The 27369-nt window shown below is 43.5% G+C and overlaps 1 protein-coding gene across 1 annotated transcript; it reads left to right on the top strand.

The window, feature by feature from the left end:
- The first annotated feature begins 4 nt into the window (after positions 1-4).
- Positions 5-22630, top strand: LOC132572336 (E3 ubiquitin-protein ligase TRIM39-like). Its single transcript, XM_060239254.1, has 7 exons — positions 5-1380; positions 4760-4855; positions 9957-10187; positions 14907-14929; positions 16432-16550; positions 18113-18142; positions 21694-22630. Exons 1-7 carry the CDS (start codon positions 955-957, stop codon positions 22209-22211), a joined length of 1443 nt encoding a protein of 480 aa, XP_060095237.1. The 5' UTR covers positions 5-954; the 3' UTR covers positions 22212-22630.
- Positions 22631-27369: the final 4739 nt, after the last annotated feature.

The following is a 27369-nucleotide window of genomic DNA, read 5'->3' as shown; positions in this document are numbered from 1 at the left end:
TCAGGATTTTCCTGACTGACCCAAAGTTGGTGGTATTACCTCCAGGAGTGCCCCAGGCTAGAACTGGCAACCCTGAAATAAAGTGTGTGTGTGAGATTGTATACTTCAATAAAATACTTAAATAAAAAACGTATAGACATAGTGAGAAAAGCCACAGAAGAGGAGAGGGACTTACAATGTTTTGGTGCCATGTCTGATTCTTAACACCTAAATAAACTGTAGTCTACAAGAACATGTAACTCTTTTTAATAAGGATAGCCTTTACAATGATACTTGGCTCCAGCTTCTTTTTTAATTAATTAGCTGCCTGTTCAAATTAGCAGGCAGCAGTTCAAAGGAGCCCCTGAGAACAACTCCTCCACTATTTCCTTGTTATCTCAACACCTGTTACATAGGTAGGCTTTCTGTTTTTGTGACTTTAGGCACAACTCTAGGCAACTGAGAAGTGCCATCCACTTCTGGAAACCTGAAAGAGAAACTCGTTTTACTTCCAACCCACAAAAAGCATCATGGCGTCGTTTTTTGCAAGTGTTGAAATCGAGTTAAACTGTTGTAACTGTATGCTAATATTGTTATTAGTTAGCTAGCTTAGAGCCAATTAGATGTAAAGTAGAATCTTCCCGCCAAAAAGGGGTGGTACTATTCCTAATAAGGTGCTCTCAGGATTGACTATTGGCTAATCAATATTTTAGAGATAGCAGTGCTGTTTGTCTCTTACACAGGGGTGGAGCTTTAAGAGAAAACTTCCTTTGTTCTTAGAGTCAGCGTAGCGAAGAAGTGTGAAGAAGCCAATGTGGAGTAAAGGTAGAAAACTATGTGAGGCTCTTTGTTCTTTTCTCTCCATCCTTTCCCCTAATTTTATTTTAGTAAACTTTTCTTAGAAGCTAAACACACGGGTTGTGGCTGCTTTATTTCCGCCGCCCTTTTATGCACTCTACTGATATATCTTAACCCATGGCCTCAGCAAATCCAGTGAAAGACCTTCAGGATGAAGTCACTTGTTCCATCTGTCTGGATTTCTTTCAAGACCCCGTGATGATCGTAGAATGTGGGCACAATTTCTGCGGCGCCTGCATCACCAAGCACTGGCAAGGCTCTGATCGTAGCGATCTTTGCCCCGAGTGCAGGCGTTTGTTTTCCTACCAGAGTCTTAAGCCGAACAGACAACTGGGGAAGACTGCAGAAAAAGTGAAACAGGTCAGCGCGCAGCTGAAAAGCAACAAAGCAGACACGCTGGAGAGAATGTGCAAGCAGCACCAGAAAGCTCTGACTCTCTTCTGCAAAACTGAAGAGCGCCTCATTTGCCAGGTCTGCGAGAAAACCAAGGCTCACAGAAGTCATGCAGTTGTTTATGCAGGAGAAGCGGCTGCAGATTACAAGGTAATAGCTTTATTTTAGTATTCATGTCTCCAGGAATATGGGATAACTGTAGACTGTGTTGTTGCATTGGAAAAAAAAACCCCTCGACACAGAAGTAAAGTCCAGTGCTAAGTAGAGTTCCATCCTTCTAAATCCCACTGAACTAAATGGGAAGGGTGAGAAGAAGGCTGTGAGAATGCCTCAAGGGCTCCAGACCTCTCTTATCTTGCCTGTGAATTCCTCCCTTCAGATCATGTTACCGCTGCACCAGTGCTTAAACTGGGGGTGCTGGCCTTCAGGTGAGACCTGGGGATCCCTTGAGATTACAGCTCATCTTCAGGCTACAGAGATCAGTTCCCCCGGGGGGAAAATGGATGCTTTGGAGGGTGGACTCTATGGCCTTGTACCTCACAGAGGCCCCTGTTGTCCCCAGGCTCCACCCACCAATCCCAGCCTAGAGCTGGCAATCCTAGTTAAAACTCATGGCGAATTCCAAGCCAAAGTTTACATATCTCTTTCTTAGTAGTGTGCTGCAAACTGTATATTGAAACCAATGTGGTACCATGCTTAATTGCTGAAGAAAAGGCAGTGGAAGAGAACACATGGGCTCAGAAATGCTGACTTTCTAACCACAATTAGGAGAATTGGGATGATTATGCCTCTAAAGAAGCATCGAGATTATTCTAACAAGATTCATTAAACTCAGGGTGGCTGAAGTATGCAGTTATGTAAAAATGTCCTTAGTTTCATACCCATCTTTTTGTTGTTGGAAGTTAAACCAGTCAGTCTTGGAATTTAAAGTCTTGTATAGCCCCCTCCTCCCCCCCATAAAAACCAAGGAGCTTCAGAACTTTCTCTGTCAGAACTTTCTCTGAATAATAAAGCATTGTTTCAGGTGGCAGCCATGTTGGTCTAAAGCAATAGAACAAAGTTAGAGTCCAGTGCCACCTTTTAAAGACCAACAAAGTTTTATTCAAGGTATGAGCTTTCGTGTGCGAGCACACTTCCTAGGATATGCTGAAATGGAAGTTAATAGTTGCTGTTTACCTATGTAGAGGCATCTGTCTATATATGTGAACTATTTTTCCATTTTAGTGTATCTGAGGAAGTGTGGTTGTACACAAAAGCTCTCACCTTGAATAAAACTTTGTTACTCTTAAAGGTGCCACTGGAATCTAACTTTGTTCTAATAAGATAAATTCAGGTGAGGTAGCCATGTTGGTCTGATGCATTGAACTGTTTTGAATTGAGAACTGTATATGACCCAAAAAACAGATCAACAAAGCCAGAATGATACCTAAGGAAAAAGATCAACAGAGCCAGAATGATACCCAGGGAAAACCTGCTGAACATGGACACTAGTATATATGGTGTCCTGCCATATATACTCTTCATCCTGTACACATGTCTGTATGTACTTATGTTTGCTGTAATGGTCTCTCTACCTAGTGTTTTCCTGTCATATATTTAGCATCATGTCAGTTGTAAAGAGCATGCTTCTTTAAACTCTTTGTAGTTAGGCTTTATGGCTCACATAGCCCTATCGCTTATCTTGTTGCCAAGGTAACGTAAATCTGGTTTCTGGAGGAATGTGCTAACTCTCTTCTCTGTCTGCTGGGAACAACCTTGAAGGCTATGAAAATAGAAGACTGCTGGTGATGTGCAGAATGTTTGTGTTACCAGAAGATCAGGGGGGAGGGGTCATAATTGCCCGTGCTTTTTGATAACTGTTACATGTAACCCTTAAGCTCATTCCTGCAAGGATAGAGATCTTGTATCAATGCCAATAAGCTATGTTTTCATAAACGGGAGTTTGTTTGATTGATACCTGGCAGAATGTCATAATAGACCCCAAAGAAACACCACTAGTGGTCACATACAGCTCAGCTCTAAATAGTTCAGCACATCCGTGATTTATAACCTCCACTGGATAAAGACAGTACTCTTTCATAGGTACTGGAAGGCAAACCTTTTATTGCACACATAGCCCCCACCCCTGATCTCAAACAACTTCTAACTTACAATAATACAACATCTGATTTGAACATGGACACTAGTACCAGAGCTTGCAACTGGACTTAACAACACCGACTACACCATCTCAGGTTTATTCACTTGCTCATCTTTCAACATTGTGTATGCCATTAAATGCCAACAACGCCCTTCCCTTCTCTTCATAGGACAAGCAGGTCAAACCCTACACTAAAGGATAAATGGACACAAATCTGTCATCAAAAATCAAAAGACTGAAAAACCTGTAGGAGAACACTTTGATCCACAAATCTGTGGGACAACCTTCCAGGATACTCAGAGTAGCTGTTTTTTTGCAAAAGAACTTCAGAAACAGACAGGAATGAGAGACTGCTGAACTACAAGTTATTACAACACTCAGAACGATGGAACCCCAAAACTTAACAGAAATAACTACATATGCTAAGTCACTGAGTTCTCATTTATATCCAGAATCGAACTTTGTCTTAAAAGTTGCCATTGGACTCAGACTTAGTTCTCACATCTGTTGTTAACTGCTTTATTATCTGTATACCAATTTACTGCAATTTAAATGTCTTACTTTATGTGTTATTCCAATCTTAGCTGTATTTATTGCTCAGTTAGGTATGTTGACTCCAGTTAGCTCTTCCTAGCAGCTAAACCCCCCTTTACCTATATGTAATATTTGAGGAAATCTGTTTCAATGAATCTTAAGGAGTGTACATAACTCTCTCACTTCTCATTTGTACCAGAATTGAACTTTATTTGGCTTGTAGATCTCAAACCTCGTTCCCACATCTGTTTATTAATTCCTGTATTTGTATACTAATTTACTGCTATTCACAGTTCTTTCTCACATCCAGTCTCAGCTATAATCACCCATTAGTTATGCATTTTAACTCTAAATAGACCTTCCTGACAGCTACCCCAACCATTATAAATAGATTGAGGAAATTCTGTATCACATCTGTGTTTGATGAAGTGCAGGGATTTTTTTGTAGAAAAAGGCTAGCAGGAACTTTTTGTATATTAGACCACACTCCCTGACCATTGATAAAGGCTTTCTTAATTCGTATGGGCTGACAAACTCTGCCTTTTTTGGGGAGTGAAGCTAAATGTTCATCTGTTTCCTGAAACAGAAGCAGAAGGTACTTCAGAAGAGCATAGGAGGCATCATATTTGTACATTTCAAAAGCTGGCTCCATTCTTGGGTTACTTGTGAATGGCTCCAGCCACTATGGCTGCCATTTTGTGACCAGCTGCAACTTTCATGGCAACCATTTTTTGTGGGTGCATACTATTGTTTCTCAAAATTCTTGAGCCTGTGAGCACTTTTGGAAGATTGGAGAACTTTGTTCTTAAGACAAATAGTTTATAACAATTTATTTATTTATTTTAATTATCATAGGAGGTACTGCTGAGGCATCTAGCAGATCTGAAGCAAGAAAGAAACAGGATTCTCTCCATTCAATCAAATGGAGAAAAGCCTAGTCAGAACTTATTGGTAAGCATTCATCTTATGTTGCCTGCAAACTTTTGGCCAAAGACTTCTGAGGTGTCTTTCAAAGAAAACAATTTAACTAATGGTTTAAAAAACCTAGACCAGTGACAGTAAGTGGGGTAATGTGTGGTAGGGGCTGGGGGAGCTGAGAGAAAACAAAGTTTTTACTTGTGCTAGATGCAGTAGATGCCAGGCAAATGGCTGTGGTGGAGGAATTTCAAACATGAGCCATCACTGCCTGCCTTCAGGATCTATCCAACTAATTTCTGATTGCGGAGCCATATAAAATAGGGGCGCTGCAGAAGAACTTAAATGACAGATTCATATGGCTGTTTGAATACTGAGATCTCAGACAGCTTAGAGTTTTAAAGCATTAAAAACTTTGATTTGTTCCCGGAAGGAAATTTGTTGCCAGGGCTGTTATTTCAAAACTGTTCAGATATGCTCATGCCAGTCAGCAGTTTGATGGTTGCCTGGAAGAAGTTGTCATGAGTATTCCCTTGCACCAAGTCATTGGCCCATACTACCCTAGAGCAAAACTTTGTGTGGTTTAGTGGAAGGATTTGGTTGAACAAGGAATAGATGGATGGGGAACTTAAGTGTATGCAGTTCCAACCACACATCAAGAGAATGCAGGTTCTGGATGGGGTGGGGTGGTTGACATTTTTGAGGTGAGGGCTTAGGAAATGGAAACAATCGTTTGGGCTTCATGTGGCACATTGCGAGGCCCAAACTTGTAATGTTTGGTCCTGTGTCAGCACAAATTTTAGCAGGTCCCCAAAAGTTTTCAAAGTCTTCTAACCTAGAGTAAAGGGCCTGTTGGCTTGAGGAAACTATTTACAGGAATTAACAAACAGTCCCTTTCTATTCACTGATACTGTCTTGTACATATGTTTCAAAACAGCTCTCTGAACAATGTACATTTTGGTCATATTCCACTGCTGTCCCCCAAAATCCATTTTTGGACTACATACATGTGAGAGGTGGAAACAGTGAGGGAGACTTAGAACAACTTTCCCCTTTCTTTTTAAATTTGCATCTCCTAATGGATGCTTTTTTATCCTGTGAGAAAGGTTGCTTTTGCAAGATCCTGTTGAAATGAACAGAATCAGTGAAAAGCATGTATTAAATGCTGGACAGGCTGACATTGGCGGTTCCAAGTTCTAGAGGTTCTGGTTCCTTCTAAGTTGCTTCTTTGTCCATGGAAGTATTCAGGAGAGCACAAAAGGACTGAGGAGGACCAGTTTTCTCTGAAGCAAATGGTGGTCAAATCTATAGCACTTTCCCTACATTAAAATGTATCACCAGGTATGACCTATCAAACAACCTTACATTAAAGATAAAGGTAGTCCTCTGTGCAAGCACCAGTTGTTTCTGTCTCTGGGGTGACATTGCATCACAGACTTTTTACGGGGTGGTTTGCCATTGCCTTCCCCAGTCATCTACAGTTTACCCCCAGCAAGCTGGGTACTTATTTTACTGACCACAGAAGGATGGAAGGTGGAGTCAACTTGAGCCAGCTACCTGAACCCAGCTTTCGCCAGGATCGAACTCAGGTCGTGAGCAGAGCTTGGACTGCAGTACTGCAGCTTTACCCCTCTGCTCCATGGGCTTATTACATTAGGCAGTGGTTTATCTAGTCTAGTGGTGTGTACTTTAGCTGGTGATTGATCTCTAAGGCTGCCAGTTCTGCTCCCCAAAATTCTTCTAGCTGGAAATACTGGTGATCTTCTGTTTTGCCAAGGAATTATGGATCTTTACAAAATCCTCTCACTCTCCCCTCAATCCTAATTTTAGATTTCAGTTGTTCAGAATCATCTCATAGTTGGAAGGTGTTAATTTAAATTCAGCTTTTGGTCTCCACCCAATGAACTCTTGATAGTCCTCTGCACACTCTAGAGAGATGCTTGTTCAGGTTTCTTTAAAAAAAACCATTGAAAAGGAGGAGTTTCCACAACTTCAGAACAGTTGGGAAGAAAATTTTGCTTAGTAAAGCAGCCATTTAAAGCGTTAAGAAACTCACAGTCTAGCCCACATATATGCAACTTTTGAAATTAGCACTGTTCTGGTGGAGAGCTTTGTGATTTTTGATGTTTTCTTAGCTTGTAAAGAGCACAAGTGACCTTGAAGTTTTATATTGTATTTTCATTCCTGGATGGCACAGAGGAGTCCTTACATGTTGTCTAGGAATTTGAGGTTGAGAGCGGAGGTTAGATATGTCCAGTTATGAGACAAGCTCCCTGGGTCAAAATGGTGTACAAAATAAGACCAGAAAGGCAGAGAGGGAGGGAGAGAAAACATTGGGTGTTAGAGAAGTAAAAAGTGGATTAGGAGAGGAGAGAATGCCAGCTGTTGTGCTTTGTACGCACATGTACTCATATTTCTGTAAATGTTATAAAATATGTTTTTTAAGCACTGGAACATTCAATCACAAACAGTCCCCCTTTTTACAGCAGAGTTTAAGAAAGCAAGGAATAGCCTGAATAAATGAGTATTTTCAAAAAGCTCTGAGAGAGATTCTTATGGGGGAAAAGCCGCTGCTTGGATGTAAATATAGGTGCACCAAAACTGTTTGGTGACCCAGCAGTAGTCCCTGAGCATGTGCAGAAAGCATTTTCCTATCATGTAGTATCATGTATACTAAACTGGAAAGCATAGGCGAATAATAAACAAAAACAAATTCTGCAGATTACTTCTGCAACCTTTTTTTTAGTGTTGCACAAAGAAGATAGTCACTGCTTTGCTGTGTTTATAATGTGGCCTGAGGAGTAAAGTTGTTGATTTTGGTTTTACTTCAGGTTCTGAGCATACACAGAAATTCTTTCATCTAAGGAAAAAAAACTGTATCAAATAAAGACCTAAAAGCAAAGTGTCATATGAGCCTGTCTTATACTGAGATGCCATTGGTCTAGGACGGTTCTTCTAGCTTAATATTGTTTCTTCTCATGGGCAGTTGTTCTGCAAGAGCTTAGACAGAAGAGTCTTTCTCATCACTTAGTTTCAGAATCTTTAATAAAGACGCTAGGGTCTAAATCACCTGAAACCTGTGTGCAATGCATGTGTTTTCCATTGAGTGATGGCCGTTCATGCTATGGTCCCTAAGCACATGCAAAGAGCATTTTCCCATCAGGGACCACCAAAATGTCATGTGCATGACGCAGACAAAACTGACTGCCTTTACTAGTGCCCCCAAACCAGTGGCTCATAATAACGCAATGGCTATTTAATTATCCTTGTCCTTCAATGGGTTTTCATATCCACCTAGCCACAAAATAAAACTTGCTCATATGGCAGCTGAACTGCTTGCAGAAAGTTGCAGATGGATGCTTGCAGAGCATCTAATTGGATAGGATAAGCAAAGAACCTTTGAAGCCCGTGCTTTCCAAAGCTGCTCTTTGCTACTCGTAACATGTTTCTGAAACAAAGATGACTGCAAAGAAGGTAAAAAAATCAAAAGCAGTTTTATTCTTGGGTTGTGCATTTTTAAAAGGGAGTGGAATCTTAGCTTTAACATTTATGGTGGGAAGTTAGACAGTTTTTAATATATAATAATAGTGCAATAAAACCATAGAGCCTTTGCAAAATGCTAGAGTGTCTGCCATGTCGCTTTCAGTTTTTACCGGAATTGATGGAAGTAAGCCAGTACACCAAGCCCTGCCATTCATTTCATACTGGGGGTTGCCAGCTGCATCCTGGCAGCCCTAGCTTAACCTGACTTTTCAATATTTTAAAATATTATTGGTGCCAATAATGGCAGGCACTCAGGGAGAGGGAATTTCCCAGCTACTCCAGGGCAGTTCACCAACAAAATTCAGAAAAAGGGAGTAAAGAGGGCATTTATTTAATTCAAACACAAGGCATAGTTTCCCTTTCAAATGTAATAAATCACTCATGCTGATAGTGTAGCAAAAAACTGTCTACGAGAGTCACTTAGTGATTTGGTTCAGTGATAGATCAGGTCAGAGGCAAAATCAGGAAAACAGCATTCTTTATTCAAATCATGCATGCATGAGGTCAGACTGAGGGCTCATGCCCAAAGGTCAAGTCTGAACACTGGTACAAGGAAGCACATGAGCTTTTATAGCTTGCATTGGTCATATATCATTCTGATTAATATATCATACAGGAATAGGGTGGAGACCCACACTTGATTGGTGCACCTTAGGCACTCGGTACATGCTTTCCATACATGGTCTTTACCTTTTGCATTCACAACACCTTTGACCACATAGTTTCCCGTGTAAATGAAGCTAACCATTTCCCGTGGGCTCCGATGCTTTAGGCCTAACCACACAACTTCCCGTGTAATGCATCTTATGTTAGCAAGCGTCACTGCTGCACGTCTTCAAGCGTCTCCAGGAATTTCTCCTGGGTTGCTATATACTTCTAAGTTCTGTTTCAGCAAGCTCTTGGCAAGCAGGAAAGCATAGCTAACCACAAGGTTACTTCCTCTTTACGGTAGGCTACAGCTTCAGTTCTCTTTTGCAAGCAGACAGACAGATTTCACATCACACACTCATTAAATTCTTTCTCTGCATTCCCCTGGCTTTGGGGCATCAATCAATTTTCCTTAATCAACTCTCCTGGTCATTAAATTCAGGCTGCCACAATAGCATCCTGCCAGGGAAACACCAGGGTTTTTTTGAGGGTTTTTTACAGGTTTAAAGTACATTGGGGGCTTAGTAGAAACAAAGGATTGCTCATGATTTGAGCACAGATACACAATCGTGTCATGTGGAAACTGGAAAAATATTGGACCAGTTGGGTAGCTGAAGAGAGGGAATGGAAACAGCCCCAGTGAACTTTAACAGTATTTATTAGGACTAGTGCAATGGAAAAGGTGTTCAGCCCTTTTTCAAGGATGCAATTCCATTTAAAAACCTGATAAAGATATCTGTCTCAAATCTTAAAGCCATGGTCTGTAATAGAAGATAGCAAGTAGTTTGCTAGATGGACAAATGGTCTGATCTTACTTAGATGTAAATGAAGTCAGTTCAAGATGATTTAATTCCAGGTATTTGATGGAACTGTATTGTAGACTGAGTACTATGTTGGCTGTGCAGGACCTTAAGCCAATCTCTCCATTCATACTTATCCATTATAGAAAGAGGTGCAAGCTATGAAGCTGGAGATTGTATCTGAATTCCATGAACAGCAGCAGTTTTTGGAACAACAAAAGCAGCTCCAGCTGTCCAAGCTGAGAGACCTAGAAAAGGAGATTGAGAAGAGAAGAGCTGACTATGCAAGCAAGTTTGTGGATGAAATATCTTACATCACTGATCTGATTGGTGATGTGGAAAAGAAGGCTAAGCAACCAGCAAATGAGCTCCTGCAGGTAAGACCTCCGTACTTCAGTTGCTCTTATCACAAAGGCTCTAATTTTGTAGCCCACTGTCCCCCACATGACACAAGTGAGGTTCCTGCCTCAATTAAGAAAAGTGGGGTGTTTTTTTGTTGAAGCTGCAGAATAAATACACTGGAGAGAAAGAATGGTTTATGATGCAGGCACAGAATCTGAGGACTTGACTACTCAAAAAATCTGCTGTAAGCTGTTTATGTCAAATAACCCTCAGACTTAGGGATGGACAGGAACTGGGGAAATGCAGTTTGTTTTGTGACTCATGATGTGCCCAGTTCACAAACCATGAACCATCACAATCTTTTAGGAACCAAATGAACTGGTTCAGTTCATGAGGTTCATGGTGTGGTGTAGTGGCCCCCTGACATGCTAGAGACACCAAACTTGCAGGGGATCTCCAGCTGGCCCTTCTCTACCTCCCCTTAAAGTTTGGTGTTGATTGGATTTATGAGGTCTAAGTTATGGTCACCCAAAGAAGGGGACCCCAGAAAGTGCATTTGGGGGAAATGTCAGGAGCACGTGCAAGCTATAAATATTAAACACACAGGGAACCTATGGATGTTTCCAACGCTGGAAATGAATGTTTTTGAATCTTTTTGTGGCAGCAGGTGCAAAATTTCTCCTTCCATGTGAACACGAATACTGTCTGTGACAGAGAGTCCAACTACAGTTAGGGTGCAACTGTGTTAGATCTGGGACATACATGATCTAGATTTCTGACAAAGCTTCTTTAAATGTATCATGGCAGACTCTGGAGTATAGGAGATGGGTGGAGGTAAAAATCTGTAGCTACTTTTACATTTTCCCCTATATGATTTGATGGGATGAAGGGGACTGGTCAGAAACTTAAGCCATGGATAAATCAGACAACATTTTAAGTGTGATCCCTGTGGCACTCATTCTGTCTCAGTGCAGTGTCCCTGACTACGAACTCCTAAGCAAAAGGGTCAGAAAGAACCACACACACCTGAGACAGTGCACGATGAGAGCCAACCAGAAGTGGACTAATGGTCATGTTCAGAGGCAGCTGTCTGACACTCCATAAGGGAACCATGCTGATAACAGTGGCCAAAGATGCCAACACCATGAGGAAAGGATTAAATCTATGTAATAAAATCTGTTACAACTCAGTGGCAAAATCTGATGAGCAGCAAACTGAAAACATCTGCCAGATGATGCAGAAATTGTAGGAATGTTGAAAAGTGTTGGTAAATGATTTGGAATTGGGATTAGTGGTGTGGAACGGATTGGGGAGTAGTTAAGGGTAGTGCTAAAGGGCTCTAGGAGTGGCTATAACAACAACGACTACCACCAGCGGGAGATGATAGGCCCAGGGATTCCAGTGCATATGGGGAGGGGGAGGTATGGCAGTGGGAACAGACAACGATACAAGGGAAGGGGACCGCGACCAATTAGGGCTCGGTCACCTTCCAGTCTGCGTCCCATCCCAAGGGTGGCAGGTAGTAGGGCCAGACTAAATAACCCACCTCCGTCATTGGTGTTATGCAATGCCAGGTCCATTAATAATAAGACCTCTGTCCTCCGAGAGTTTTTACTCGAGCAGGACGTGGACCTGGCTTGCGTGACCGAGACCTGGGTTCAAGAGGGAGATCTGGTAGCTCTCTCCCAAACAGCTCCCCCGGGTTACTCGGTCTTTCACCAATCACGGACTAGTGGGCGGGGGGGAGGAGTGGCACTGTTCATACGTGAGGCTTACTCCTTCAGGGCACTCCCGGCCCCAAAGATTGAGGGTATCGAATGTGCGGGCCTGGTGTGGGAGGTTGGAGAGGGGTTGACGATTTGGCTGGTGTACCGTTCGCCTAGCGCACCGGCCAACGCCTTACCGTCCCTGCTTGAGGCCGTGGCAGGCTGGGCGTTGGAGCACCCAAGGCTGATGATCCTGGGAGACTTCAACGTCCATGCGGACGACCCGACCTCTAAGCCGGCGATGGACCTAGTGTCATCCATGGCAACACTGGGACTCTCTCAATTTGTCACAACCCCCACCCACCAGGCTGGTCACATGTTAGACCTGATCTTTGCGGCCGGGGTCACGGTGGACGATGTAACTACAGAAGTAGTGCCATGGTTGGACCACCTTGCCCTCAGGGCTCGTATGGACGTTCCATCCCAAACCCGCTTAGGCGACGAGCGTATTATGGCTCGCCCGCGGAGCCAAATGAACCCGGAACGGTTCCATATGGCTCTACGGGAACCCTGGCCCTCTGGCGGTCCCCTCGAGGGCCTTATTGAGTCTTGGAATAGCCGGCTCTCTACGGCCATCGATGAGATCGCACCTCGGCGCCCTCTGCGACCCCGGATCAGACTGGCTCCGTGGTATAACCCGGAACTGCGCCAGCTGAAACAGGGCCTCAGACGGCTAGAGAGGCGATGTACTCGCGATGAAGCGACTAGAGCATCTTATAGAGAATTTATGAGGTCCTATGAGATGGCAGTCAAGGCCGCAAAGAAGACATACTTTGCGGCCAAGATTGCGTCTGCAAATTCGCGCCCGGCACAATTATTTAGAACAATTTGGACTTTAACTACATTGCCGCAAGGCAAGCCAAACATTAAGGAATTGGAGATAGGCTGTGAGGCTTTTGCGAAATTTTTTGCAGACAAAGTCCAATCGCTCCGCCGCGACTGCCCCGCCATATTGGATACAGTAAGTGGACTCGAGGCTCCGTGCCTGCCTCCTGATTTGATCCTGGATCGCTTCGACCCCCTCAGCTTGGAGGAAGTCGACAGAATCCTCTCTGCTGCACGCCCAACAACCTGCGACCTAGACCCCTGCCCCTCCTGGTTAATTAAAGCTTGCCAGGAGGAGCTACGATGTCCTATATGGGACATCATAAATAGATCTCTCTCGGAGGGTCTTTTTCCAACTCCTCTGAAAGAGGCAGTGGTCCGCCCTCTCTTGAAAAAAACTACATTAGATCCGGCCGAATTGGCGCTTTACCGGCCGGTCTCAAATTTGCCCTTTTTGGGCAAAGTAATAGAGAGGGCTGTGGCATTGCAGCTACAGAGTTTTCTGGATGACGCTTCCACCTTAGATCCTTTTCAGTCCGGCTTTCGTCCGGGCCATGGGACAGAGACGGTGCTGGTCGCCCTCATGGATGATCTCCGGCGACGTCTGGATCGAGGTGGTGTGGCGGTATTGCTGTTGCTAGACCTCTCGGCGGCGTTCGATATGGTCGATCACCGGCTGCTGATCCGCTGCCTCACCGACGCAGGGATTCTGGGGTTAGCCTTGCAGTGGCTTTCCTCTTTCCTTGAAGGTCGGGGACAAAGGGTGGCAATTGGGGGAGAGCTGTCTCAGAGGCACCCACTTAACTGTGGGGTGCCTCAGGGGGCGGTCCTCTCTCCAATGCTATTTAACATCTTTATGTGCCCCCTTGCCCAGATCGCCCGGGGACATGGGCTGGGTTGCCATCAGTATGCTGACGACACCCAGCTCTACCTATTGATGGGAGGCCGGGCCGCTGATGCCCCTATAGATCTGGACCGGGCACTGCAAGCTGTTGCTGATTGGATCAAGTTGAGCGGGCTGAAATTGAATCCAGCGAAGACAGAGGTCCTTTGCCTAGGTCGTAGCGCCCCGGAAGGAGGGATTCCCCTCCCAGCTTTTGACGGGACGCCATTGGCACCAGTGCGTGAAGTCAGGAGCTTGGGAGTGCTATTGGAGTCCTCCTTGACAATGGAGGCCCAGATAGCGGCCACTGCCAAATCCGCCTTTTTTCATCTTAGACGGGCAAGGCAGTTGGCCCCCTTCCTGGAGCAAGGTGAACCTGGCAAAAGTGATCCATGCAACGGTCACCTCGAGATTAGACTACTGTAATGCCCTCTACATGGGGCTGCCCTTGTACCGAACGCGGAAACTACAGCTGGTGCAGAACGCAGCAGCCAGGCTGCTAGTGGGACTACCCCGGTGGGAACACGTGTGGCCTAGGCTGCGGGAACTGCACTGGCTGCCAATTGTGTACCGGGTTCGTTACAAGGTGCTGGTTATTACCTATAAAGCCCTATATGGCCAAGGACCTGCCTACCTCAGGGACCGCCTCTCTCCATATGTTCCCCAGAGGGCACTGCGTTCCAGTTCACAAAATCTTTTGGAAATCCCTGGGCCTAAGGAGTCCAAACTTAAAACTAGGGAGCTGGCCTTCTCCATAAAAGCGCCCCAATGATGGAATCAGTTACCGGAGGAGGTGCGGGCCCTGCGGGACCTCAACCAGTTCCGCAGGGCCTGCAAAACCGTCCTCTTCCAAGAAGCCTTCAAGACGTGACCAGACTGAATACTACGCTGCCTGTATACATAGAGACTGTAGCACTACCATATAGTTTTTAGCTTTTTAACATTAATTTATATTTGTATCTGTATTTGTATTTATATTGTGTATTGATTTTACCTGTATTGTCATATCATGACACTACATCATGATAGATTGTAAGCCGCCCTGAGCCTGCCCCGGCGGGGAGGGCGGGGTATAAATAAAACTTATTATTATTATTATAAATCCACAATTCTTCATAGTCATCAGTTGAATGAAAAGACTTGATACAAGCCGTTTTAAAGCTATGTTTTCTCTTTCATATATGCATATTCAATGCAGCAGATGTGCCCCCCCCCCAAAAAAAACCTTAAAATGTTATGTGTGAAATCTGCTTAAGTCTTCTTTTCTTTCTTCACTGCAGGATATTAGATATGAGTTGGACAGGTATGTGCATTTTTTAAAAAATTAAAAATATGTTTTCTTGCCAATATTCTTCTGTTTACTATGCTGCAGATAAGGAAAGATTGATGTGGAACTTAAAATGGAAAATGAAATGTGTAAAAGCTATTGGTCAGCAAATAGCTCTGTGTCTTCAGCAGATGCACATCAGGCAGAAATTCAACAGGGGTATGAATTATAGCATTTATTTCCCTGTTGTGCAGCCACTGGAGGCACAGAAAGCCTTTGTCAATTAAAAAAGGTAGCAAAGTATTTATTTATTTATTTACATTAGACTTTTATCCCGCCCTCTCCGCAAGCGGACTCAGGGCGGCTTACAACAGTATTATGATTATACTGTAATTAAAAAAAAACAAAACAATTTCAGTGTCCTGTATAGCTCCCTCTCCTTCACCAGCAAAAAGTATAAATGGTGCAGAATACTCTAAATTATCCAGAAGTTTAGAGGTCACAGGATCTGGATTGGATGAGATCTGAAATTTCCTGCATGACACTGCCCATGTTCTGGGTCGGAGTTAAAATATCACCATCTGAGTGCAGTGTTTGTGGCAAAGCTGTCTTTCCACTGACTGCTGTGGGATCTTCAGATGTGCTTCTACCAGTCTTACCAGTTTTGTGATCTGTCAGCATTATATATTCTCTCTCCCCCCCAACCTCGAAATCTCCCCTCTGCTTCCCCCTGAAGAATTCTGGATGCATATGTATAAGGGGAGAAAAATGGAGGGAGGGAGAGTCATGTACCAGCACTCTCCTGCTATAAACTCCCCCCTTCCCAAACTGCTTTGGTCTTTAAAAGGTGGTGCTGGGACCTTGTCAGGGCATCCTGTAATTCTTTGTAAAAAATTTTTGTAATTTTTAAAAAGATGTATGTGTCTGCACCTGGAAGCCATGTCAGCCTCTGGTGATGGGCCCCTACTGAGGGCCTGGAGGATATTCAGAAAGGTGGCATAACAAAGCCTGCCCCTGTCCTCCTGACTTGGGATTTCAAAGTGGTCTCCCATCCAAGTGCTAACTATAGTCGACCGTGCTTAGCTTCCAAGATCTGATGAGATCAGGCTTGCCTGGGCTATCCAGGTTAGGGCTGTCCTATGTAATTCTGAGAATACAGGCTTTACTCATTCCTTAAGCTAGTGTGGAGTCCAGGCTACCATCTGACAGGGAAGAGTTGTGGCACCTCTTCTTGTACAAAGCACTCCACCACATAAGAATACTGCCCCAGCTGGGAGCGACTCTCCCTCCAGCTTCTAAACCACCATGAACAGGGAGAAACCAGGAATTCATTCTCAAGTCATGAATACAGTTCAGCACAGGATCATGTCCTGAAGGAATGTTAATATTTAATCTGGATGTCATTTGGTGGTTCTTATTCTGAGCACCTTTGAGAGTAAAATCTAACTGAAAAGTGGGATGAACATAAAAAAACTAAGTCCTGTTAGGAAAACAGATATTACATGATTCTTTTTCTCTCCTTTCCTTTCTGCCTCCAGATATGAGAAGGAGGAATTTAAGTGGCCAGTTGTACCTCATTCTTCAGATGTGCAGAAAAAGCTCAATACATTTTCTCAAGACTGCATGTATCTGCAACGTATTCTAAGGAAATTCAGAGGTAAAATGAAATGCTCAACCTGTTGTATTGGGGCCAAAAGGACAAGAACAGATGACCATCTATGATGGATTAGACCAGTGCTCGGTTCCACATTTTCTCTCCAGAGGTTCAAAGTCTGAGTTGGAATTGAATATTTTCAGTTCTGTAGTTTCCTGTGGTCTCATATTAAAGAATTTTTCAACCTGTTGATTTAGTAACAAAAAGGAAACAGGAGGGATAAAAAAATATGTTCTGGATCTAAGCAAGACTATACTTTGAAATGATTTGCTAGCAGATGTCATTCCGTTATTCTGTTCCTTCAGTTTATGGTTTTATAGTAAAGGTTTATTGATCCCTTTCTGTCAGGGCCAGCACTAGGGTTTCTGGCACTCCTTGCTGGTCCCCACTTGCACGTGCTCCCTTGGCCCACCACCACAACCCTGCTCGGGGAGGGCAGGCATGGTGGTGCAGCAGGGAAGGGAAGGGCAGGCTGCAGGCAATTGGCACATGTGCAGTGCACTGTTGGAGACCCTTGGAGACTGCTGTAAGAAGGACAGTTTCTGAGTGCCTCCAAGAGCGCACTGCACACGTGCTACTCATGCTCGGCCTTCTTGGGTCTGCCCGAGAAGGCTGAGCGGGGGCTACGGCTGCAGGTGAATGTTGTGTGTGCTCTCGAAGGTGCTCAGACTGCCCTAAGAAGGCCAGTCTCCGAGCGCCTCTGAGAGCGCACAGGCTGTTCCCACTCAGCCTTCCTGGATCTATGCTTTTGGTGGAAGCACAGACCGAGGAAGACTGAGCAGGCGTGGTGGGTGGGAGGCATGTGCACTTGGAGGTGCTCGGAGCCTGCCCTCCTGTGGATGGCTTTGAGTGTCTTTATAGCCAGGTGGCGCCCTAGGCAGCTGCCTACCTGGCCTGCTTGGATGCACCAGCCTTGCTTTCTGCTTATATTCTTTGTTGTATTGTTTTCTAATACACTGAATAATGATATTGGATGTAATGTGATTCTCCCCCATCCCCTTCTTGTGCATTCTCTTTTGGGGGTATGTGTTGATTGCCATGTGTGGTTCTAAGGGAATTGTTCCTTTGTCTCAAATCCAAGACCCTGGAACAAGACCCTAGTTTGATAACGTAACCAGGATTACACTGAGACAGACCAAGTTAAGTCACAGCAATAAAGTTAAATAGGCTTTATTATAAAGAAAATGAAGAAAAGATTTAAAAACAATATTGTTCCACTGAGGCTTCAAAGCTCAATATAGTTCCACTGAGGCTTCAGAGTCTGCCTCGGCGGGGAGGGCGGGGTGGGGGAAGCTGTTGGATGCCTGCAAAATGGCCTTGAGCCAGGCGTTCTGCTTTCACCAGTTACAGCACTTGGTATTCACTGAACTGAGAACCAAGGGGGGAAATCTTGCAGATGGAATTTACTCAGAAACAGCTCATTCCCTTGACAAGGTTTCAGTATTGAAAATTGTTCCACTGTCACTGTTTCCTTTCATACTGGGGTACCCCCTTTGTTAAACCCTGACCTGAAATCTGTTCTGTTATTGTACAGTGGAAACATTACCTTTCTTCTTCCATTCTAGAGACTCCACTGAAACCAACATGGATCAAAGGTAAGCATCTGCCCCCAGCACCTATGGAGTTAGAATATTTGTATTTCAGCTGCAAGTTCTTAAGGAACATTTTGCATCCACAGCACAGATTTCTGCTCAAACATATTCAGGTGGTATGACCTTGAGCATCTGAGATTCAATACACAGGGAAATCCCATGTCACATGAGGTACAGGCCCAAATGAGATGTGACAGTGTTATGTCAAGAATCTCTCTGGATGACTTTGGGCCAGCCACTTGCCCCTCAGATTTCTGTCAAAGGGTTGTTGTGAGGTTAAAATGGAGAAGCAGAATTTCCATGTACTCTTCCCTGATCTCCTTGGAGGAAGGGCAGGCCAGAAATAGTGAAGTAGTTGTTTATCTGACCACTTATAAACTGTGCCATCAAATGATACCCAAAATAGTGTGCAAATGAAAAATTTAAAAAGGCATTTAAAACAAATAATAGTATAATATCAGTAAAAGTAATATAACCAGGTAACACTCAAGAAAATTGGTAAAACTAAGGCAGCAGTTTGGAAGCCTTACAGCCATATTTTCCCTTGAAGATGGAAGCTAGCAGCAAGAGGCCCAAGCAAACATTTCTTGCTATTTGATGCAAACTGAACTGAATTAAAATAGTCAGTTTGATGAGCAGATTAATAATGTAACTGCTCAATAATCAGATGCATGTTTCTGTCTGTATTACACTGTGTGCATAATTAGACATTATCTCCCACTTAAATTGTTGTCCCATTCTGCAGCCCATGAGCTTGGGACAATATGTATAATTCTCCTCTTCCATCTGAGCTCCATATTTCCAGTGATGTCAATTTATCCTACCCTTGTTCTTCCTTTCTTTCAGAGAGCCAGTTTGGTGTAATGGTTAAGTGTGAGGACTCTTCTCTGGGAGAACTGGGTTTGATTCCCCACTCCTCCACTTACAGCTGCTGGAATGGCCTTGGGTCAGCCACAGCTATCGCAGGAGTTGTCCTTGAAAGAGCAGCTGCTGTGAGAGCCTTCTCAGCCCCACCCACCTCACTGGGTATCTGTTGTGAGGGGAGAAGATATAGGAGATTGTAAGCCTCTTTGATTCAGAGAGAAGGGCAGGGTATAAATCTGCAGTATTCTTCATATATAATCTGAAAGAGTTTTAACAGATTTCCATTGTGCAATAGATAACACAATCGTCAATCACATAAAAATACAGCCATAGTGAGGGCATAACAAGCAGTTTAAAGGCATCAAAAATAGAATCGAACAGTTAAATTACCAGGGAGCATTAATACAAGTAGACAGACATTCCTCAAAAGCCAATACATTCTATTAACAATTTCCAGTGCTGGAATGTACAGAGTGCTAACCTGAACCTGCAAATATAGATCATATCCATTTCATCAAGGTAAATTATTGAAAGCCCACAATTTCTTGCACTTGGATTGAAGGAATGAAATTGAGCCTGAATCATTTTGGATATAAAGCAGATCGTTATAGAAACAGTTTTTTGGGGAGAATATCATGTTTGGTGAGATATTCCACTATTTGGAACCAGAAAATAGTAATTTTTTCTTGAGTACTTTCTGTCAGAGCATTGGCACTATAATTTAAGATTTTACTTAATAAAATGTAATCCCACAGTCAGGTTCTCCAAGCATGTACCAAATGCAGAACCTTGTCTTTCCACTGTGCAGCAATCTCTAATCTTGTTAAAGTCAGTAAGAGAACAAATCCTATCTGCATTTAGTTTATTTGTTGAGGCCTTTGGGCACTAGCTCAAGAGAACTGTCTTGGGACAAATGGAAGAGACTCTCTGGTGACGTCTTTTATTACAAGATCCCCAAAATTATAAGCTTTAGGGCACAACCATCACATAACTGTGATTGGTGGACAAATAGCACCAAAGAGTGCTTGTGAATGGTTTCTCATCTTCTTGGAGAGGAGTGACAAGTGGAGTGTCTCAAGGTTCTGTCCTGGGGCCTGTTTTGCTCAACATCTTTAACAATGATTTGGATGGAATAGAGGGAATGCTTATTAAATTTGCAGATGATACTAAATTGGGAGGTGTTGCAAATACAGTAGAAGACAGAGGATACAGGATGATCTTGAAAAGCTAGAAAACTCTGGGCTAAGACAAATGAAATGAATTTTAACGGGGATAAATGTAAAGTTCTATATTTAGGTAGGAAAAATCAAATGCATCATTATAGGATGGGAGAGACTTGTCTTGGCAGCAGTATGTGCAAAAACGATCTGTGATCTTAGTGGACCATACCCTGAACATGAGTCAGCAATGTGATGCAGTAGCTAAAAAGGCAAATTCAATTTTGAGTTGTATAAAGAGAAGTATAGCATCCAGATTAGACCTCACCTAGAGTATTGTGTTCAGTTTTGGGCACCAAAATTTAAGAAGGATATAACAAGCTGGAACATGTCTGGAGAAAGGTAGTGAAGGTGGTGAGGGGTCTGGAGACCAAGTCGTATGAGGAAAGGTTGAAGGAACTGGGAATGTTTAGTCTGGAGAGAAGACAACTGAGAGGTGATATGATCACCATCTTCAAGAAGGGCTGTCATATAGAGGATGGTGTAGAATTATTTTCTGTTGCCCCAGAAGGTCAAACAATATGAGAACTCGTGGCCATTCAATGAAATTGCTGAACGGTAGGGTTAGCCGTTCTTCTTTCCAACACTCTGATTCTATATGTATGAAGTCACCACCTCTTCAACAATTTCTCCATCAGCTGGAGTTACCAGTAGCCTTCATGCTATAGAGTTTTTTTAGGGGTTTGGTATCAGCGGGTAGCCATTTTTTAGAACCTGGAATCTAATACTAAATATCTTGGAGTGAAACTGATAGCGTTCCAGAGTTGGTGGTCCTCTTTTGTTATTTTTTTTTACATTCTGCTTGCCATAACTTTTAAGTTATGTGCTGGTTTTTCATTACTGTAGTCCTGGAGTAGTTTATATAATTTAGACATCAAGCCTGTGTCATTAGACCTGCTATTTTTTAGCAAGATTTGAAAAGCTATAAAGGGTCTAATTGTTTTTTTAATTAAGAACCATCATGTTTACCGAGTGCTGGAGTTGAAAATATCAGAACATCCAGTACATTCCCCTTATCTAACATATCTATGATATGGAATATACCCTTTCTACGCTAATTCACAAAGACCTGCAGTTCTCTACCCAGAGGAAACAAAACTTGGTTCAAGAAGGATGAGAATTGAGATGTTCCAGGAATTAAGTCATCTTTTTCTGTCCCACATTATTAATGAGGACTCCAAAAAAGAGTTGGCATGTTGCAATTTTTGCCTGTGTTGAGGAAGATTTCAAAAATAGTCTTCCCAGATGCATGGGAAAGTATATGTGCTTTCTATTTGTCTCCAGCCCTCCAGAGGATCATCAGAGAACCCACACATAATGTTAGCCATATTGGATGCCTAGTAGTATAGCACTAGGTTTGGCACGTCCAGTTTGAAAAGTTGACCCCTGACTTTATAAAGTGATTGGTTCAGCTGAAAGGTTGGGACAACCATTTTTGGATACTGCTTGACCATTATTTTTATTCTGTTTCAGAAAATGTGTTGCTAGATCGAGAAACAGCCCATCCCCGATATGTTGTGTCTGAAGATTGGAAAAGTGTAAGATGGGGGGACATCCGTCAGGAATTCCCCTACAACCCAAAGAGATTTCAATATATTCGTGGTGTTCTTGGATGTGAAGGATTCACTTCTGGAAAACATTATTGGACTGTGGATGTAGGAAATGGAGGTTGTTGGGCTGTGGGAGTGGCCAGAGAATCTGTGGAGCGGGAGGTGCAAATTGATTTTCAACCAGATGAGGGAATCTGGGCGATTGCACATTCCAGTGATCAGTACAAAGCTCTAACCTCACCTCCTACTCTGCTGGATGTAGAAGATGAGCCAACACAGATCAAGGTTTGTTTGAACTATGAAAAGGGGACAGTTGCTTTTTATGATGTTTACGATGATACCCGCCTCTTCAAATTCTTTTCAGTTAATTTTGAAGAGGAGGAAGTTTTTCCTTTTTTCCGGATTGTTGATTCATCCACAGTTCTGGAATTGTGTTCTTAAAAAATGGGTTGGTTCTCTGCCATGGTTGAGTGTAGCTGATATTTAATGTATCCATACAGTAGTTGTTTGGTGGACCAAGCTGCCCAAAACTTTATGTAGGCTTTGTTTTTCCTCATTCTTTTTTAAAGCAATGAAAGTACTTTGTTTTGAAGAAAAACTGTGATATTTATGATCACTTAGATTTAGGAGAAATTTCTGACCCATACCTGGAACTGGAATTAGGTACAAATCCAGATGCTAGTAAAATCAGGGATGGAATGGCACAGACCGCTATCTGAGCCAAAATTTGGGCTGGACTTTCTCCAATTTGGAGCTTGGAAGGTTTCACTCAAATATCACATATTTACCGTGGTTTAATGTCACTTTATTTTTCCATAATTTCATCAAACCGTTAATAAACTTTTAAAAATTTCTTTTAATCTGTAGTCTTGATCAATTTTATTGTATAACTCAACATAATTGTTTCAAATAGGCAAACTGTACAAAATACAGTTCCGACAGGATTTAAAGCTGCAGCTTTGGTCACAAGCAGCCAGCATCAAAATCTATTTCAAACTGAATGCATTTCACCATTGAACTCACCTATACCTCAAACTGAAAATCTGACTTCTTGTGTCAAGTTTTGGCTTGCACTGAAGTCCATCTGACATCTTCTCATGCAGCTCCATGTTGGGACTGCGCAGGCTGGCCACGGGACATTTTCCTTCTAGCTTGAAAACTACAGAGAAGGGGGTACCCCACCAGTTCCAGAGCCAATGCATGCATGGAATTCCCACCCAGTGTATTACATGCTCCATCAGCAGGTACTCCCTTCCCTTGGTTTTTTTTCCCATTGCTGTGAGAATAAGAAGCTTTCTAGTGCATTTTGTTTATTTCTTTGTCATTGTGGTTAAAAGAGAACTCCATTTTGTCCATCAAGGATTCATTTTGCACTCCTTTGGAACTCTATTTCATGGGAGGCAAGCCCCATCTCCTCGCCTGGGCTCCCTCTGTTTGTTCTTTCTGTGATCCCTCATCATGGCATCCAAGGCACTATTTAAAATGTGCAAGGAGCATGAAATTTGCCTTCTATGCTTAGGAGAAGCTGATGTTGTTCAGTTTGCCAGTGCTTTACCCCTAGGGCTAGGTCAGATAGGGCCTTTAGGCTGAAAGCTATGCTGTGGGGGAAGGCTTTGTCCTCAGTTCCTTCCAAGGTGACTCTGAGCTTGGGCCTTACTACATTGGGTCTGCTTCCTTCAGCTCTGGCAACTGAACCCAGTTCTGGGCCTCCATCTATCTATTTGGTTCCTATGGGCCTGACTATCAGGATGGCTGCAATTCCTCCAAAAATGGCCTCTGCTCACTCCAGAGGTGGAATCTAGGCACCCTCATTTGCCTTCTCCAGGACCATCAACCAAGGTTCAGTCACATTCAGAACCTTATGCAAAGAAGCATAAAAAATCAAATCATAAGGAGACTGAGTTTGCACCCAAATTGGGATGTGTCAAGTCTTCTAAGGACCCAGAGGCTGATCAGGATGTCATCCTGGTTCCCTCGTACACCCTGTCACCAGATCTTGTTTCCTTTGTGGACTCCTTTTCAGATGCAGATGATGACTAACTTAGCATCCCTGTAGTGACAACTGGTACCCTTGGAATTGGGCCTATCTTATGGCAACCAGTGGGGCCTCCTCAACATTCTTACTACACGTTGCCATCCTACTTAAATCCATGGTGTGATGGATTTTTGGTTTACTCAGAATGATTCAAAAGTTTGGCTGAGGTTGTTTGCAGCCTGCTTTAGTGTGGGTTTTTTCCTCTAGATTGCCAGGCTGAGAAGAAAACACACTGATCTTGTACAGGGACTATAAGACAGCTGCATCATCTTTTTCTGATGTTATCTCACCTGTCACATTCCATCCAATTAAGCACCTGTGACAGCTGGATCAGCCTGGCTACAAACAGGCCCTTCTACTTTTTCCACATGGCCAGAGACTATTAGGTCATCTGATTAGCAGTTGGCTTAACATGTTTGACCATAAGAAACTGTTGAGGTGCAAAGGCCTAGCAACTGATTGGTGCAAAAGCCTAGCAACACTTGGGACTTTTAGCAATAAAGGAAGCATCCTAAAACCTATTATTTAGCCTGGAATATGCCTACATGTTATGCAGACATGCTGGCATGCTTTGGTTAATTTTGCCATCTTGGACTTTGCTTGCTGAAGCCAAACAGCATTGGCTTTGCTGAACTCTGGAGAAGAGTTGCTTTGGAACCCACAACTGAGAAGGGGAACATTGTGATCCAATGCTTTGAAGTGTTTTAGCTAGTGACTAAATACTTAGATTACTTGTTTTCTTCCTTACTGACTAACATTTAAGTACTCTTTGCACTTTCATAAAATATATTTTTAAAACCATAATTCTGGTTATTTGTCTCCACGGCTGGCAATTGAAATCTAGTGCCTAGACTGGCAGACCATCTACTACATAATTAACTTTTGTGAATTCCTATTGTGAGCCCACCTCACAGGGAGGACTTCTTAGCCATTCACAGGAAAGTCATGAGTTGGTCCTTCAGCTCCTGGCTGGATGGAAAAACAGAGGACTGGTGGTAGTCTACCAGGATGAGGTGCATGCATGTATATGCCAGCAGCTTGTAATTTTTTTTTAAGATGCCTTTTGGCCAAAGGTCATTTAGCCTGGGCTGGGCTGGATGACCTTTGTGACAACTGGACATTATCCTCAAACTTTAGAGGGGCATGACTGAAACATGGGGATACATGGATGCCCACTCCACTCTGGTTCTTTTCTGGTCTCTGTAATTGAGCCTAAAGAAGAGGTCTCCATGGCATCTCATTATAGTTCTGAAAGTTCCTCAGACCCATCACCTGATGATACTGTGGGCGTTTCCCAACCTGGAGCTGACAACCCTAGTCAAGACTGACCCCAGTGGGTTCTCACTCAAAGGCCAAAACAGGCCTTGACAGAGCACCTCCCACACCTTTTACTGACAGAACCAAGGTTGGCTGTAGGGTTGCCAGGTCCAACTCAGAAAATACCTGGGGACTTTGAGGTGGAGCTGGGAGACTTTCCCATTCCTCCCCCCCAAAAAAATACATAAAATACAAAAATATGTTAAAAAATGAATAGCCTTCATATTCCCATACCCCAGCAGATGGCTGTACTTCCACTAAATGAAACTGAACATGCACACACATCCACACTCACAAAGCAGCCAAATAAACACATGCACACACTTGTCACTGGGGCAATTGACTCACTGGAGCTGCTAAATGTAACCATCTGCTGTATTTCAACCAACCTTTTCAGATTAACAGGAGAACATAAGCAGAGCAGCCTAAGGGGGTGGAGTTTTCCCCCAAACAAACGGACTCTGCTGCTGCTCTTCCTTTTAAACACTCACCTGGAAGACCCAGGAGCCCTCAGCCAATTGAGAGATAGCTTTCTGTGGCAGTTTCCCTCCTCTCTGCCTGTGAATCAAGGGAAGGCTTTCTCTCCAATGTGAAGCAGTGCCTGAATCCTCAGCCAATGGAACAAAACAGACCTTGATTGATGGTTTTATGGGCCAAAGGTTGATGCAGCACAGTCCCAACCAATCAGGGTGCTCCATTTTGCTACCACAAAAGGGCTTTTATATACACAAGGATAAAGGATCCTGATCTCCCTCCCTCTGTTACTTTTCCTGTGCCTTTTTGGAATTGGGCTGGCATTTCCTCCCTGGACTTTATTGTTCTGGTCCAATAATGGGATTCCTGGGTGTGGGCTAATGCCCAGCTTCTTCCAATACCCTGTCTTCACAGGTGGGCTGCTGATGAGTGAAGGAAATCTGGGCCAATGGCTTCCCGCTCCTCCCTTCCCTGAGGTTTTAAACTATGTTGCCTGCCTACACAGGCTACAGGAGACCCTGGCTGCCTCTGGTCTCCTCCTCTGCCCTGTTCCCTGGTGCAACCTCCTTCCTGACTCTGAGGTTGTTAATTTCTGGATGAGGTCTCATCCTTGCTCCCTTCACATATGATCGCATATGAAGCTGCCTTATCCTAAATCAGACCATTGCTCCATCAAGGTCAGTATTGTCTACTCATACTGGCAGCAGCTCTCCAGGGTCTCAGGCAGAGATTTTTCACATCATCCACAGCCTGGGACTTTTAATTGGAGATGCCGGAGATTGAACCTGGGATCTTCTGTATGCCAAGCAGATGCTCTGACACTGAGCCACAGCCCCTCCCCTGGTAGGGCTGTCTGCTCCAGTAATGGCTAAGCAAGACTGCCCCTGCTGGTGTGTCTTCTGGAGCAGATGAGTGCAGCGGACCACTGACAACCTATACAAAATGACAGCATAGTGAGGATTCTCTCATTGCATTTATAGAAGGGTTAGGGTTGCCAATCCCCAGGTGGGGGCAGGTGATCCTCTGGTTTGGAGCCCCTCCCCCACTTCAGTGTTATCAGAAAGCACAAGGGAAAGCACGAGGGGGGGAATATCTGCTGGGCACTCCATTATTCCCTATGGTGACCGATTCCCATAGGGTATAATGGAGAATTGATCTGCGGGTATCTGAAGCTCTGGGGGACTGTTTTTTGAGCTAGAGGCACCAAATTTGCAGCATATCATCCGGTGCCTCTCCTCAAAACCCGTCCAAGATTCAAAAGGATTGGACCAAGGGGTCCAATTCTATGAGTCCCCAAAGAAGGTGCCCCTATCCTTCATTATTTCCAATAGAGGGAAGGCATTTAAAAGGTGTGTGGTTCCTTTAAATATGATGGCCAGAACTCCCTTTGTAGTTCAATTATGCTTGTCACATCCTGGCTTCACCCCCAATGTCTCCTGGACCCACCCCCAAGGTCTCCTGGCTCTGCCACCGAAGTCCCCAGATATTTCTTTAATTGGATTTGGCAACCCTAAGAAGAGGGCTCCATCCCATAAAATGCTAGTGGTTTTGTTTGTTTGTTTTTGTTGTTAAATTGTCAATCATTGCAATGGTAAAAGGTTCCTATTTATTTCTGAGTTAATTTAGAATCTGTTAATAAGAGTCAGAAGTCCCTAACACTTCCTTCAGCTGCTCTCTGTTTATCATCTCAGCCCTTTTCATTAATGTTTAATTAATGATTGCAGTTGTCACCTGCATAACTGATAGCTAGAAGGGAAAAAAGGAACCACCCAT

The sequence above is a fragment of the Heteronotia binoei genome, chromosome 5, assembly GCF_032191835.1.
Source record: "Heteronotia binoei isolate CCM8104 ecotype False Entrance Well chromosome 5, APGP_CSIRO_Hbin_v1, whole genome shotgun sequence".
Classification (NCBI taxonomy): Eukaryota; Metazoa; Chordata; class Lepidosauria; order Squamata; family Gekkonidae; genus Heteronotia; species Heteronotia binoei.
The sequence above is the reverse complement of the archived record's forward strand: the minus strand, read 5'-3'. Positions and strand labels throughout refer to the sequence as shown.

What these genes read in the sequence shown, in the direction of transcription:
- LOC132572336 (XM_060239254.1), top strand. Translation starts at nt 955, where the DNA reads ATGGCCTCAGCAAATCCAGTGAAAGACCTTCAGGATGAAGTCACTTGT. An exon ending in AAGCGGCTGCAGATTACAAG is followed by an intron (nt 1,381 to 4,759) that starts GTAATAGCTTTA and finishes TAATTATCATAG; the next exon opens with GAGGTACTGCTGAGGCATCT. An exon ending in GAAACCAACATGGATCAAAG is followed by an intron (nt 18,143 to 21,693) that starts GTAAGCATCTGC and finishes ATTCTGTTTCAG; the next exon opens with AAAATGTGTTGCTAGATCGA.